The 16,458-nt window shown below is 43.9% G+C and overlaps 1 protein-coding gene across 12 annotated transcripts in view; it reads left to right on the forward strand.

Annotated features, from left to right (window-relative positions):
* RASGRF2 (Ras protein specific guanine nucleotide releasing factor 2) overlaps nt 1-16,458 on the forward strand; it is a 271,385-nt gene that overhangs the window by 217,105 nt on the left and 37,822 nt on the right. For 11 of the 12 annotated variants that reach the window (XR_015168014.1, XR_015168015.1, XR_015168012.1 and 8 more), the window contains one exon: nt 16,065-16,177. Coding sequence is in view for 6 of the 12 variants with exons in the window: in XM_086412804.1 (XP_086268930.1) it covers nt 16,065-16,177 (113 nt within the window). In the remaining 6 variants the exon portion in view is untranslated. Of the gene's footprint in view, nt 1-9,837; nt 9,927-16,064; nt 16,178-16,458 lie in introns of all 12 variants that reach the window. The other variant, XR_015168016.1, reaches the window with a different exon arrangement.

Below are 16,458 nucleotides of genomic sequence, written 5' to 3' on the forward strand. Positions count from 1 at the left end.
ATTTGGTAAGGCTAAAATGTTTCATATTTTCCTGATTTTAGAATTTCTCACCTGTGAATATACTCTCCCCTAATTTCTCCTCATCTTGTCATGCTTTTTCACTCATTTTTCTCCTTCCATGTTGAAAGTGAAGCCACAAGACGAGCTGAGTTTCTCACATATGCACTTGTCTATGGATCAGCAGCCCAGAGTTGGTGGGGGGATGGGGGCGGGTGGGGGGCCAGGCTGTGTTCTTCTTCCAGCTCTGCCATTGTGTCTTCTCTGGGTCCCTGAACTGGTTACTCAGACTCTCTGGGGGCTAATTTCCTCTTCTAAAAAAGAGAACAGCTATCCATGTTTTCCCTTACTTAAGACTGTGGTGAGAATTAAAGGTGATGTTGAATTAAGAAGCATGAAGGACATAAGGTACAACGTAGGTACAGCCCCTTCCAGGTAAGGACAGGAGAGATGTACATTTCCTCTCCCTCCAACCAGCCTGGAAGCTCCCTCCATACAGGGCGCCTTGCCTCATTCATCTTTATATCACCTTTCACTGGCTCTGCAATGCTGACTACGTGGTAACTGCCCAGTGATAGCTGTTGAGTTTACACTTTAATGTTGCTGTTGTTCATTCTCTCCAGAAGGTCATTTTCTAGCCTTTAAAGTTTCCCAAGTCAGCCAAGGCAGAGACTACAACCACTAATGGAAATCAAGGCTGTGTGTATAGAAAGTCTGAGTAGACAAAGTGTTTTCAACTGGGTGTCCACACCCTCCTTGGGGGTGTCATGCTGGGCAGCCTTATGTGTCATTCACACAATTCCTGATTACAAGGTGTCTGCAGGTTCCTGGACTGCAGAACTTTAATTTTTTTTTTAATCGAAGTATAGTTAATGTACAATATTTTATAACTTACAGGTGTACAATAGAGTGATTCACAATTTTTAAAGGTTATACTCTATGGTTATCTTAAAATATTGGCTATATGCCCCATGTTGTACAATATATCCTTGTAGCATATTTTATACATGGCAGTTTGCGCCTTTTAACCCCTCACTCCTATATTGCGCCTCCCTCCTTCCCTCTCCCCATTGGTAACTACTAGTTGGTTCTCTGTATCTGTGAGTCTACTCTACTGTGTTATAGATCCAGGGTTGTATTACTAGTTTGTTGCACTTTTTAGATTCCACATATAAGTGATATCATACAGTGTTTGTCTTTCTCTGTCTGACATTTCATTTAACATAATACCCTCCAAGGCCATCCATCTTGCTGCAAATGGCAAAATTTCATTCTTTTTAACGGCCGAGTAGTATTCCATTGTCCATATAATATACACCACGTCTTCTGTATCCATTCATCTGTTGGTGTAGGTTGCTTCTGTGTCTCGGCAATTGTTAATAGTGCTGCTGTGGACATTAAGGTGCATGTATCTTTTCAAATTAGTGTTTCTGCCTGTGTCCTCTGTGTACAGCCAAGTTGGGGAGGGACTTCGAGGCTGGCTATAAACAACTCAGATCTGTGTTCTAGTATCTATGGAAGGTCTCGTATGTACAATCTACAGCAATTTTGATTTTCCTGAGTTGTCTTATTGATCAACTAATTCTGCAAAAAATACTCTGTCCATTTGTTTGTGGATTATTACAAAGCATGTAATGGCATTGATAAAAGAGCCTGCAACTGTGTCCACAGGTTGCAACTCACTTCATCAGACTGTGGGCACCAATGGAATAATAAGTACCTGAGAATGAAACAATCATTTATTTTCTTAATTGCAAGCTAAAGGGAATTAGCCTACATATTTTAAAAGTGTAAGATCAGACAAAAACGACCTAGTTATGTTAAAATCTCCTTCCCGAAAGAGTTTGTGGAGGGAACGTTGCTACTCCCTTTTCTGTTTCTCACCTCCTTCACTCATTCACTTATAAGAACTGAGTACCAGAGTGTGCCCGACACTGGGGTAGACGTGAGTGAGAGCCTGAGTCGGGTAGTGGGCCTTAAGTCTCTGTCAGAGAGGTCTCCAGAAACCCTACAAATGCCACAAAAGGAGGAGCTTGGCACTGTCCCATCCGCCATGTCCGGAGGGAACCAGGACCAGGCTCCACCTGCTGCAGTATGTCAGGCTAAACCTTCTTCCCCTGGAAGGTCAGAAGTGATAGCAAGAAAGCAGAGAGGAAGTAGGGGAAAGAGAAGGGGCCTTCCATGTGGGGTCCCAGGCTTGAGGCCAGCCAGGCAGGGCCAGGAGGGAACTGGTGTATTCTGGACTGAAATGGAACTTCAATTCATGTATTGGATCAGACATTTTGACTGAAGAGATTGTTCTTATAACTAAAGCTTCTGGAAACTCTGGTGCCCATCCTAAAAGGTGGGGAAGGATGGCCTGTAGAGCAATTTAATGAGGTCGCTGAGAAACAGTACTGCTGCCCAATTATTTCATTATTGTTCACGGTACAGGAAGTGTAGGTCACCTTGGCAGAGCAAGTTTCACAGAATTTATCAAGATAACTCACTTTTTATGTTTCTAACTCACTTCTGTCCTCTTACATTCATTGTATGATGGACAAAGCATATTTAGCTGCTGATGAAGAATACCTTGGTTTAAATGTTTTTTTACATTTTGTTGAGATATTACATACTTCGTATGAAGGACATTGAACATGGGTAGAACTCAGTGACTTTTTACCCATGTACACACCTGTGCATCTCCCACTCTGATTAAGAAATGGAATATTTCTTACATCGGAGAGGCCCCTTCCTGTCAATGTCCCACTTCCTGGGCATTGCTCAGTTTTTCTTTTTCTTTTTTCTTAGTTTTAGCATTATTCTTATTGATTTTGTGTACTTTTTATACATTCAGAATAAAGCCCTTTATTTGTCAATTACATTCATTTACCCCAGTTTGTTCTTTTGTTTAAAATGTTTATGTAATTTTTTATTGAATATTCTTGATTTAAAATATTGTGTTAATTTCTGCCATACAGCAAAGTGATTCAGTTATATATGTGTGTGTGTGTGTGTGTGTGTATATATATATATGCATTCCATTTTATATTCTTTTCCATTATATTAATATTAATAGTTTATCACAGGATATTGAATGTAGTTCCCTATACTGTACGGTAGAATCTTGTTGATTTTGTTGTTCCATTCTATATATAATCATTTGTATCTGCTAACCCCAAACTCCCAATCCATCCCTCTCCCACCTCCCCTCCCTTTGGCAACCACAGATCTATTCTCTATGTTTGTGAGTCTGTTTCTATTTTGTGGACAGGTTTATTTGTGTCATATTTTAGATTCATATATAAATGATATCATATGGTATTTGTCTTTCTTTTTCTGACTTCACTTAGTAGGATAATCTCTAGTTGCATCCATGTTGCTGCAAATGGCATTATTTCATTTTTTATGGCTGAGTAGTGTTTCATTGTAACTCAACATTAAAAAACTAAGATAGTGGCATGTGGTCCCATCACTTCGTGGCAAATAGAAGGAGAAAAAATAGAAGCAGTGACAGCTTTTATTTTCTTGAGCTCCAGAATCACTATGCATGGTGACTGCAGCCATGAAATTAGAAGATGCTTGCTTCTTGGAAGGAAAGCTATGACAAACCTAGACCACATATTAAAAAGCAAAGATATCACTTTGCCGACAAAGGGCCATATAGTCAAAGCTATGGTTTTTTCCAGTAGCACATACAGATGTGAGAGTTGGACCCTAAAGAAGCCTGAGCACTGAAGAATGATGCTTTCAAATGGTGGTGCTGGAGAAGATTCTTGAGAGTCCCTTGGACTGCAAGGAGATCAAACCAGTTAGTCCTAAAGGAAATCAACCCTGAATATTCATTGAAAGGACTGATGCTGAAGCTGAAGCTGAAGCTCCAATACTCTGGCCACCTTATGCAAAGAGCCAACTCATTGGAAAAGACCCTGATGGTGGGAAAGATTGAGGGCAGGAGGAAAAGGGGATGACAGAGGATGAGATGGTTGGAATGCATCACCAACTCAACGGGCATGCATTTGAACAAACTCTGGGCGACAGTGGAGGACAGAGGAGCCTGCTCTGCTGCAGTCCATGGGGTTGCAAAGAGTTGGACATGACCAAATGACTGAACAACAATTCCTGTTAGAGTAATCATTCTAGATAGATGCTCAGAACTTTGCGTATGGCTGCTCTTGGGAGAGCCCTGTGAAGGTGGAATCTGGGCTGAATCCAGGCCTTCAGACAAAATGCCACTACCCCTGTTTGACCAGTGAGACCATTAGGTCTCAGGGAGATTCAATCAGCACTGCCCAGGGAGTTTTCTATAGTGATGGAAAGGTTCTGTGTCCGTGGTGTCCAGAACAGTAGCCTCTGGCCATGTGTGATAGTGGCTACAGTGTAACAGGCCGCTCAAGAGTTCAGCAGTGAGTAGACCCAGCTCTGATGTCCTGTCCTTCCACTGCCCTGCAGGACCCCGTTCCTCTGAAGCAGGAACCTGGGTGGGTGGTCCCCGCCAGGGCTCCAGTGAGCCTGCTGAAGAAGGAAATACCCAGACTGGGTTTATTGAAGCAAAAGCAAAATCTTTATGGAACATTGGTATTAGGGTTATAAATCGCACAGAGAAGATGACGGCTTTTTCTCACTAAGGAAGGACAACGAGCACCCTTATGTCTGGGCTTTGGACCTGCGACCCCAGGCCAGCGGGACAGTGGAAACATGCCCTGTTGACTAATTGAGGCAGAAAAGTAGGTGCCGCTGTGACGGCCTGTACTTAGTGTGTTCAAAGACCTCAGGGATCAGGGCGTCCTAAAATGAGAGCTTATCAGTTCAACCCTTCTTTTTCTTATTTTGACAGGTGACAGAGAGCCCTTTTAAAACTGGATTTTATGGGCACATACTGTGTTTACTGGGGCTTCCAATATGCCTGCCAATACAGGAGATGCAGGAGACATGGGTTCGATCCCTGGGCTGAGATGATACCTGGAGAAAGAAATGGCAACCCACACCAATATTCTTGCCTGGAAAGTTCCATGGCAGAGGGGCCTGGTTGGCTACAGTCCATGGGGCAGCAGAGAGTCAGACACAAGTGAGCATGCAGGCACTGTATTTATTTGGTTATTATTTATTTATTGTTGTTTAGTTGCTGATTCATGTCCAACTCTTTTGTGATTCCCATGGACTGAAGCCCACCAGGCTCCTCTGTCCATGAGATTCTCCAGGCAAGAATACTGTAGTGGGTTGCCATTTCCTTCTCCAGGGGATCTTCCCGACCCAGGGATCAAACCCAGGTCTCCTGCATTGCAGGTGGATTCTTTACTGCTGAACTGCTGGGGAAGCCCCAGGAGGCCCCTTTAAATTTTTAAAAGTTTTGGCCTTGCTTAAGGAAACATAAAATCCAGTGTCAACTTAAAGCACTAAGTTTAGATTTCTTCTGTGCTCCAAATCTGAAATGGAGGGTGGCCAGGACAAGCACATGGCAGACTTTTGTTGTGGGTGGAAGAATGAGATGGATAAGAGAGAACCCGCTGCTGACCAGGCAGCTCCTGCTGCCTGGACTGATGGCTCTCAGCCTGCATCCAGCCCTGTCCTGTCCTCGGGTCCACCCCCTCCTTGTCTATACTGCTTCTACCAGTCTGCCTGGGAGACTCTCCCCATCTATACGGGCCACCCAGACTCTGCTCCTGAGTCATGGATTTTCTTTCCACTCATGAGACAGCCTTCAGAGTAGGGATGCCTGATCTTGGAGCTTTCTCAGGAGAAAGAGTCCCTCCCCGGACCACAGTATTTTCTGCCGCACTTGGGTGCTTCCTGACCTCATTCTCCTAAAGATGACCAGGACCTTACAAATGTCCCTCCCCAACATCCTCACCACAGCTGAATGAGAGTTCCCAGCATCCACTTCCTGGGGAAATGGGTCCCTGACACTGACCTGGGAGGAGAAGCTCTGGGATTCCAGGGGAATGATCTCTGTGCCAGCCTGAAGTTTGAGATAGTCTTAGCTACAGAGTGGGACACTCGGTCTTTCATGGGCAACTTGAAAACCTAACCTCCCCACCCCTGCCGCCCCCAGAAGGCAGTCCGCTCTCTGAGGATGCATTCTGAGTGACAGCCTCCCAGAGTGTTCAAAAGGTTCTTTAACAATTCTGTATTAATGTCAGGTGCTGTTCTAAGCAGTTTTCAAACAGTCAGTCATTCACTCCTCACTCCAGCCTTTTGCGGGAGGGAAGGTATAGTCTCTGTTTCACAGATGGTGAAATTGAAGCCTGGGGACGAAGTATTAATAATTTGCCTGAGATGTCGCAGGTGGCCAGTGGCAGAACCAGGTTTCACACCCGGGCTGCTGGCTGCCCAGCTCAGGTTCTCAACCGCCCATCTCACGGCCCCTGCATCTCGCCAGCTGACACTCAGGATGCAGAGCACTCCAAACGGATAGGAAAAAGCCACTTCTGACCCCAGACAGTGAGCGTGTCGTATGTCAGCACTGACAACACTTCCGTTCTCTATTTCTTAGTCTTCTCTGAGCCTTTGGCCCTAGACTCTGTGTCACTTAGACAAAGGATTTGTGCTTGCTAAAGGTTGGGCAGAGTCCTGCCCGCTTCCAGCAGCCACTCCTGTGCCTCCTGCATTCAGACAGTGATTAGCCGGCTCCCGTACCAGTCTCCCCCGGGCACTGCCAGGGCGGGAGTGGGGGTGCTGTCCAAGGTCACAGGCCAGAAAAACCCTTGCTGTTTTCAAGGCCTCAGGACCCCAGACATCCCACCAGTATCCCAGGTAGGTTAGGATGTGGCCTCATCGCTCAGGTAGTACAGGGAGGCTCCTAGGCCTTGCCCTGCCTGTGGGTTCTGATGGGGATGCCGGGAACAGGAAGAGAGAATTCAGTCACATTGTGAGATGCTGGAAGCTATGAAATATTTAAAAATATTTATTTATTTTGGCCGCTCTAAGTCTTAGTTGCGGCAGTAAGGCTCAGTAATTGCAGGCTTGGCAAGCCCGCACATGCGCTAAGGCATGTGGGATCTTAATGTTCCATGAGGGATAGAACCCACGTCCCCTGCGTTGAAAGGTGGATTCTGAAACACTGGACCACAAGGGAAGTCTCTGAAATATTTATTTTTAATGGTAAATTAGTGTGTATTACCTCAGCCTTGTAAATGCTTTTATAAAAACCACCAAATAGAAAGATAATCCATGGGCATAGTTTTTATGTTAGTCTCATCCTTATTAATTGGTCCCGATTTGCTTCTAGCTGTCCACACTACCACCGCTGGCCTCTAAATGTCTAAGCTAAGAAATCTCAACATCCACCAGGTGCAAACCAGGGTTTATTCACAAGCCCAGACTTGGCCATTTGTTGCTGTTGCTTAGTTGCTCAATCCTGTCTGACTCTTTGCGACCCCATGGACTGTAGCCCGTCGGGCTCTTCTGTCCATGGGAGTTTTCAGGAAAGAATACTGGAATGGATTGCCATTTCCTTCTCCAGGGGATCTTCCTGACCCAGGGATCGAACCCGTATCTCCTGCATTGGCAGGCAGATTCTCTACCGCTGAGCCACCAAGGAAGCCCAAGACTTCCCATAAAGGCAGCCAAATAGAGAATGCTGAATCTAATTTAATTAGGATAGCAACATCCTTTTCACTCCTTCTGATTTCCTGAACATGTAGGCTGGTACTTACATTCATCAGTGGGTGTTTGATCCTGCTGAATTTTGTTGTTGTGGTTATCGACATTGTCCTCTCCTCCCCTCAGAATAGACTGCCCTGGGCATTGCATTTCACTTTAGTTTCTGGGTCAAAAAAGACTCACATGAGGAACAAAATCCAGAAACCTGAATTCTAGTTTGGATTCCAGTGTGTGTTTTCTGTAAATTTGTAAACTTGACCAAATGATCTGTAGGGTTCTTCTACAGAAAGGAATGATTTGTCAGACTGCTCTAGAAAATATATAAGAAACTACTAGCTGATAAATATGGGTTCTCTCTTTTTTTCTTTTAAGCTTGAGGATAGATCTTAACTCTTTCTGTGGTCCAGGCAAACAAGATTCTTGTTCCTTGAACTGCTTACTGAGCTTTTTCTTATCTTTTATGCATCCATATTGTTATCCTTTAAACTCTTCCTTAAGCTTTCCATGCTTGTCTTTTAAAAAATGCTTGGCAAGACATTTTCATCAGGATTTATTTAAGTCGGTGTGAAATAGAATTAAGAGTTAAAGAAGATGTCTTAAATGGAACTTATTTTCAGTTTCCATTAGTTGCCGAGACAGAACTGTAGTTTTCCCTGTAGAACTGGTGGGATTCTTTAACCTTTTGAGGATGGATTGCACTGACAGAGAAAATTCAGAGAAGCACACAAGGGATTGTATGTCCTTTGATAGGTTCGTATCTCTGCTATAAGAGTTTTCTGATTAAAGGTGCTGTGGGGATCCTCATTTTTCCCGGTTTGCATTCCACATGCTCGTAATCATTCTTGGGTCTTGGAAGTGTTTCAGGAGACCACGGTGTGCCATCAGGTCCTCAGGACCAGTGAGCCTGCGTTACTGTCAGTCACCTTAGGACTTGCAGGAGCCCGCTTAACACTGGTGCATCAGATGGTTCATTCGGGTCCAAGATCTTGTCTCACCTGCTGACTTTTGCTTTTGTGTTTCTTTCCTCCCAACTCTGCTCCCCAGAGTCACCCACCTATGTTGTCTCATCTGCTCGGGTAACGTTTCTCTCTGGATGGACGTTGAAGGTTCTAATTCTACCAGATTCCTATGACTCTGAGTCTGTCTTCTCTGTGGGGAAAACCTACCAGCTTTCCTTATCAGTCTTTTCCCCTCTCATGAATCCAGGAAGGGAGGACAAAGCATAGCTTAGAGAATACATTCTAGCATTTTGGTAAGGTTTTTATTCAAGTTAAATTTTCCTGGCATGTGGCCTTCTTTAATTAAGAAAGTTACAAAATCAGGATTAAAACCAGGCTCTTCCACACTTTTCTTTCTCCCTCTGATCCTTGCCATTATCTTGAAAGAGACAATTCCATATCAGTTAACACCTATCTAGAAACCAATGGAAAACACAGCATGTGGAAAGATTCTCTTTTTTTTCCTGAGAAATGCTTTTAAACTGGCTGATTCTCTCTTGAAGCTTAGAGATGTAGGCTCAGGAGCTATCGGATTTCAAGGTTGTAGGGCAGTATTTAAAATTCTTCTAAGCACAGCTGTTCAGGTCTAGAGGCTGCATTTTAGCAAGTCATTCACATGCAGAGTCGTTTGTTAGAAAATGATGGAATAAATGATTTTCTGCATAGCTTTTTCCTTCGTGCTGAGTTGGTGTCATTCATTGCCATTTGCCTCTCCCCAGTTATTTTTGTTCTAACATATCTTCCACATTTCGCATTGTGCCTTCTCCTCGTAGCCTCCCACTTCACATCTGCTAAACTAATTTCCCAAACCGCCAGTTTAAGAAAAATTAGGTAGCTTATTATCACTTGTCTCAAAGTTAAGAACACTCCCAAGAACGTTTATCCATTCATCCAGCAAATAATTGAGGACCCACCAGGCACATGCGTGCTTACCAAATCTGGGGTTAATGATATCTGGAATATACTACCTTTTCCTGGTTCATAAACTCCTACATGATGGTCAGGCATACATTTCTTATATATTCTGTTCCTCTTTGAAGATTCTCAACCTTATGAGTAATTAGTAAGTGTTGAACAGGTACTATAGAGAGTTTAGTGTTACTATGGTATTTTTGTAGGGTTCTCTTCCACACTTAATGCCCTTTCTTTAAAATTTCAACTAGGCTGTTCTCTTTGTAGTGTGAACAAAGAGGTGGTTAAAATATTCTTGCAGTTTATTGATGAGACATTCTGGAAAACTCTATACCTTTCACTTTTCCAGGGAGAAACCCCAATTCAGAATCATGGTTGCCCAGAGGTGGTGAGAAGGCAGGCAGACGAGGGTGGTGGCGAGTGGACAAGACAACCCAGGTACTATGCAGGGTCCCTTATCCAGCACAGTCTCCCCGAGGATCGGGTGTCAATACTGAAGTTCTAAATAAAGGTTCCCCTCAAAAGAACTGAAATCCATAGGGGTTGACAGCTTATTATCTTTAGTTCACTAACATCCATGGCGTTCACCGTAGACTCCAGGGTGATTTGAATAGATTTGGGAAGATCAGTCAGCATCTTTGGCTCAGTTTCCCATTTGACAAAATGGCCTGGATCTAACCTAAATCTACATCACAATTTCAAGTAAAAAAAATTCATCTTCTGTAGTCAAAGACAACAGGAAACAGTAGCTTTGCATTGAAAATCGTGAAGTCAAACTTTAGGCTCTTATTTTTGAGCCTAGCACACCCAAGGCCCCTTCTTTATGACCCTTCAATCCATTAAAATTATCTATGTGATTTTACTCCACTCTGCAGTATTTCCACTTTCTTTTTAAAAATTCTGGCCACTGTTAGGAATACACTGTATTGATTACGATGAGAAGATTACTCTCATAATTCTCTTTACCCCCAAACTGTGCTTATTGAATCAGACTTTCCCAGTGTCCTAGAGTTCCCTTGGCCATATGTGGTATATTATATTCTATTCTCCTGCAAGAATGAATGTCATTTCCAAGATGCCCAAACTATCAACAGGGGTTAGTTTTAAAGTGCCAGAGAAACTGATTTTTCTGTTATATGATCTAGTCTTATTCATACAAACCTGAGTCTCAAGATCTATGTCTCAAATCATTGTTACTGTAGATGGAAGGTGGTTCAGGATCAGCATGGTAATGCTGTCGAGATGTGTCTTTCAGGCCAAGACAGCTTCACTGATAACTGCTTCTTTGAAGAGTATAGCAGTTAAAAAACTCAGGTTTTAGCCAGCATTACCTGTGTTTGAGTCCTGGGTCTGCCACTTGCCACCTGTGTGACTTGGGACGAGATACTTAGTACTTTGACTCCCTCATATGTGACATGGGAGTAATAATGATTGTAACTTGTTGCTGTTGAGGGTTGAAGTAGATAATAGAGCGATTAAAATATCATCTAGCCTGTGGCAAACTCTTAAGTCTTAGTTGTGATGATTACCTCAGGAGTTGTTCAGTAACCTAGAGAAAGTATTGACTCTCCCAGGAATTTTTAGTGTGTTTGAGTTGAGTCTGTAAGGTCTCGGTAAAATGTCCATAAGTCCTAATAGCTTACCAGGAGGGTTCTAGCGTCATCTGTTGGTAACTTTTTGTTCCTAAGCATGTGTTGTGTGTTACACTGCACTCTTTGACACCCTCCTTAAGCTGTCACCTCTTTACAGGGGGCTCCCAGACGCCGCCCCTCTCCTAAGACTCAGTGGGCACCTTCAGATGCCCCTTGTTAAGCCCCTCTCCCTGGATTTTATTGGTTAATATCTGCTCTGTGCGCCCACTTCTGTTGGCTGGCTGTCTTCCCTAAAGCCCCAGATGCTAAGATGCTCAGTGCCTGTTGAAAGAACAAGAGCTGTAGTCTCCTTTTTAGAGACTGAAGTGTTAAAAGTCTCACATTTTCTGGGCTCTCCGCCTTTGAAAGCAGACTGGTTTCTTTTTTCCAGCCTTCAGTCTCCTCAACCCTGCTTTGTGAATTGGAAAACAAAAACTAACCTAAGTAAGCTGTTGTTGTAATGACTGCAGGTCCTCTTGGGTGCCGTGATGTTTGCTGATCTTCCTGAAAGCTCCCAGGCTGAGGCCTGGCTCGCTGACACCCGCCGGCGGGTCTGGGAAAGGCGCTGCCGACTCCCGGGGAGCCAGGCGACCCAGGAGCGCCACCTTGTGGGCGTCATTATTGCTGCCTTTGAGAAGGAGCCAGTGTCCTTCCAACACCCAGTATTCATTCTGGTTTCCCATCTCAGGACCTGGGGAAATGTAGCCAAAAATGAGATTCTAGATAAATTACAAAATGGTTGTTAGGCAAACTTACTGTCCATTGCCTACCTCCTGTTTAAATAATCTACCTCCTGTTTACTGCATGTGCCTTTTAGATGTTTCAGATTTCTTTTTTTTTTAATATTTATTTGGCTGTGTTGGGTCTCAGTTGCACGTGCTGGATCTTCTCTTGCAGTATGTGGAATCTAGTTCCCTGACCAGGGATTGAACCCAGGCCCCCTGCATTGGGAGTGCAAAGCCTTAGCCACTGGACCACCAGGGAAGTCCCCAGATTTCTTTTGATAGTAGGTACTGTTTTTAACAGGGATTTTTGAATGGCCAATTCTGCATTTTACATGCTCTGGTAAAAAAAAGAAAAAATTACGTTCTAGGTTGTACATCAGAAGATTCCGATTTTTTTCACTAAGGTTTTGAGGAGCTGCTTTTTGCATGATTTTTTTAAGTGGCCCAGTCTTGCTACTCAGAGTGTGAGCAGCAAAACCCAGGAGGTCCTTAGAAAAGTAGAATCTGAGTCCCCATTCCAGACCTTCTGCACCAGAATCTGCCGTGATTCGTGGGCACCGGACAGTTTGAGAAGCGCAGGTGGAAATAAGATGGAAGATCAGTGTTGTCCCCACGCGGCCATGTCCTTAAGGGCCTCATTTCACCCCATGTGATCACATCCATCAGCCTCAGTGGCCTGGGTGTGAACCGGGTTTATGGTTCCCACCTTGCCTGCCTTTGGATCGGCTGAGGAAGGGCTGAAATCAAACACAGGAGGTCACTTTGAACATGATAAAAGCCTGTGCAAGTGTAAAGGAAAATTCTGAGTGAAAATTCTTGTTTTGTACTTAGCCATCATTAGCTAGGAGAAGGCAATGGCACCCCACTCCAGTACTCTTGCCTGGAAAATCCCATGGACGGAGGAGCCTAGTGGGCTGCAGTCCATGGGGTCGCTAAGAGTGGGACACGACTGAGCGACTTCCCTTTCACTTTTCACTTTCATGCATTGGAGAAGGAAATGGCAACCCACTCCAGTGTTCTTGCCTGGAGAATCCCAGGGACGGGGGAGCCTGGTGGGCTGTCATCTCTGGGGTCGCACAGAGTCGGACATGACTGAAGCGACTTAGCAGCAGCAGCAGCATTAGCTAACCTGCTTTATATTAGCTACATGAGCAAAGTGAGTATTCACCCGTAACCATTCATCACACTTCAGATACTGTCTGGGCAGATTTCACCAAGTTTGCAAAGGTCTCTCTTAGGCTAGTCTTCCCAGAGCTCAGAATAATCAAATTACATTCTCTTTTCCTTAACAAGACCTTTCTTCACACAACTTGCCTTCCTGGGGTCTCAGAAGTGTTCCCGCTGTTGAGCCCAGAATGGGCACAGTAGGCGCTGGAGAATGCTTGTTGATTAAGCCAGTAATTAGCCCCCAGTGAGGTCCAAACACCGGCTTGATGTCCTTCACACTAATCCATTTATGATAATCAGATTATTTGCATCATTGAGAGATTCAACATAGCTCCAGGACTCAGTCATCACAATAATAAGTATCAAACATTCATTAAGCAAAGATGCTGGATGGCTGAGAAATCCTTTGGTAGTGCATGAAGACTGGGGTAGGTGAGATCATTAGCTGTTTACAAACGTCACTCCCATTACATTTGAAATGGTGGGAGGAGGAGGACAAAGGACAAAAACAGCAGCAAGATATTACTCTCTTTTCCTTGCATACATTTTAAAAATAAAATCAATAGTCAAGAAGTTGTTGGGCAAAAAGTAGGTGAAATTTTAGGAAAACGTATCATCTGAAGGTGTTGCTTGGACCCTAGTGGCTCCTGCTCCTGAAGAAGTGGTACTGATTGTCAAACAGTGAAAGGGAAATACTGATAAAAATTAATGACACTTTTTCACCAAACTGAGGTTCACAAATATTCAATTCAGGTTAAATTAGGCTTTTGTATTGTCTATAATTTGTGAAATTATGGACTTTATGCCCCCAATTTACTAAATATGGGCTTCCCAGGTGGTGTTAGTGGCAAAGAACCCGCCTGCCGATGCAGGATACATAAGAGACACCAGTTCAATCCCGGGGCCAAGAAGATCCCTGGAGGAGGGCATGGCAACCCATTCCAGTATTCTTCCCATGGACAGAAAAGCCTGGCCGGCTACAGCCCACAGGGTTGCAAAGAGTCAGACACTACCGAAGGAACTTAGTATAGTAAAAGTATGCTTTTTTATTGGATCCATTGCAATGAGCAATATTTTCTCTAATCATTTAAAAGAAATCAGAATGTAGTGCTTCAAAATTACTTTCTCTAAAGTTAAAATGTACTCATAATGAGTAACTTTGTGTAGTAGGGAAAGTAAACCATATGCTGCACGTGCGAAGACAGTCCATCAGAGTCAGATCTGAAAGCAAGGTGTGGCGGCGTTCAGTTTATCTCTGAGTACCTGATAATCCCAGGATGCTGCCAGGATGCTGTCCATGTTTTACAAGAATACATACAATAAAAGAGTGTGAAAAAACTTGACCTTAACTTTTTGAAATTTTCAAATCAAGAGAAAATGCCGGAATAAAATAAAAGGTGTGGCTACACATCTGGAGTCACTGATGGCTCACATGTTTACCACATGTGTATTCTTTCCCCATCCCTTTCTCACGTTTTCTCTCGCTCCACCCCTCTCCCCCAGGGACCTGCTCTTAAATAGCCCCAGCAAAATGATCAAATTCAGGACAATGTAACATGGATAGGATGCTCTCAACTGGTACATAATTCTAAACTGTTGCAGTAATGCCCTGTGTAGCATTTCCCCCTTGATCCTGGATCTAATCCAGGCTCACCTCTTGCATTATCTGTGGTGCCTTTGGTGTCCTTTAAACAGGAACAATTTCTTAGTTTCTTTGTCTTTGATGACATTAGCATTTTTGCAATGTGCAGGCTAGTGCCTCCTCATAATGCAAGTGTGAGATTATGCATTTGGGGCAAAAATACTAAATGATGATTCTTCACAGAACATTACATTTGTGGGCCCATGATGTTGGTTTGCTCCATTCCTGTGACAGTAACTGATCACTGGGTTCAGGTGACATCTGTCAGATTCTCCCTTTGTATTTAATCATTTCTAATGGTGGTGTTGCAGGGGAGAGGGTACTCTGACACTATTAATTCTGTTTCCGTATAAATTGTGGCATCTATTCATGATCCTTACCTGATAAGTTACTACCACTTTGGTCAAAAATGGTGATTTTCTAACTCATATTCCTTTATATTTATTGGAAGTCCACTGTAAAGAATAATTTTCTCTTCTGCCCTCTTCATGTATGTGTCTATTTATGTGTTTTTGGGCATTAGTAGGGGCTTGCAAGTTGTTTTGACTCGGCTGGGTATTACTTACTACTCTCATTCATTTTGGTGTGCATGTGGTCCTACTCACCTTTGCCAGGTGGGTGCCCTTTCATGATCACTCCTATGTTTGTTTGACACGGCCTCATGGGTGTGTATCGTTTATTCTTTAGCATACCTGTATTGAGGTTAATTGCAGAATTTATACTTTGAAAAAGCTTTTTTTTTTAAAAGCTATTGCTGTGCCCCAGCTACTGACTCATGGACCAATGGGCAAACAGACAATTAAATCAGCCCTTACAGTACAGTGAGTTACGACAGAGTGCATCATGGGAACACTGAGAACAAGCTCTCCGTGCCTTCGGGTCAACTCAGGAAGGCTCCTAGGATAAAGTACATCACCTCCTCACCCTGAAAGATGAACAGAAATAAACCTGGGGAGAAGGCAGTGCTCCAGGATAAGGGAAGCACACATCCTTTGAGGAATTCCTGTCTCTCAGGGCTCCCCTGGTGGCTCAGACAGTAAAGAATCTGCCTGCAGTGCAGGAGACCCAAGTTCGATCCCTGGGTGGGAAAGATCCCCTGCAGAAGGAAATGGCAAACCAGTCCAGTATTCTTGCCTGGAGAATCCCATGGACAGAGGAGCCTGATGGGCTGCAGTCCATGGGGTCGCAAAGAGTTGGACAGGACTGAGCACAGTACAGCCCAGGAAGCCTGTCAGCAGGGCCCCACCCCAAACCAATTAAGTCAGGATCCCAGGAGGGGGAAGCGTCTAGTTTCCATACATTTTAATTTCCATATGTAGCTTCTAGAGAATTTGTTATGAGGAATGGTGTCATGTGTCATGGAGCTAAACCCTTCGGAACTAAAATCTTAAAAATCCACTTCATTTTTTAGGACTTTGAACTCAACAATGAACTAAAGATGAACGTCTTAAATTTGCTAGAAGAAGTTTTACGAGACCCAGATCTTCTTCCCCAAGAACGGAAAGCCACAGCGAACATCCTAAGGTAAAAGCACTTGTGGGTGCCTGTTAATCACCCTGGCTGATTTGTGCTGTGTTCAAGATGATGGGATCCTCTCAGTCCAGAAGGACGTGTATTAGACTTCTGAAGCGCAGCTACAGTTCTGTCCTCACTGGTAAAGCTCCCTTGGGAAGACTTTAGTCTGGGCGACATACCTGTGTGCAGGACAGTCGCTCCTGTCTGTGTGGCAGACAGTAGTTTACTGTAGAACCAAAAGCCGGGAGGATGGTCTCCTGAGGGTCCGGCGGGTGTTGCAGAGGTGTTTT

The sequence above is a fragment of the Bos grunniens genome, chromosome 7 (assembly GCF_055505025.1).
Source record: "Bos grunniens cultivar Pamir isolate PY7600 chromosome 7, Bosgru_T2T1.0, whole genome shotgun sequence".
Classification (NCBI taxonomy): Eukaryota; Metazoa; Chordata; class Mammalia; order Artiodactyla; family Bovidae; genus Bos; species Bos grunniens.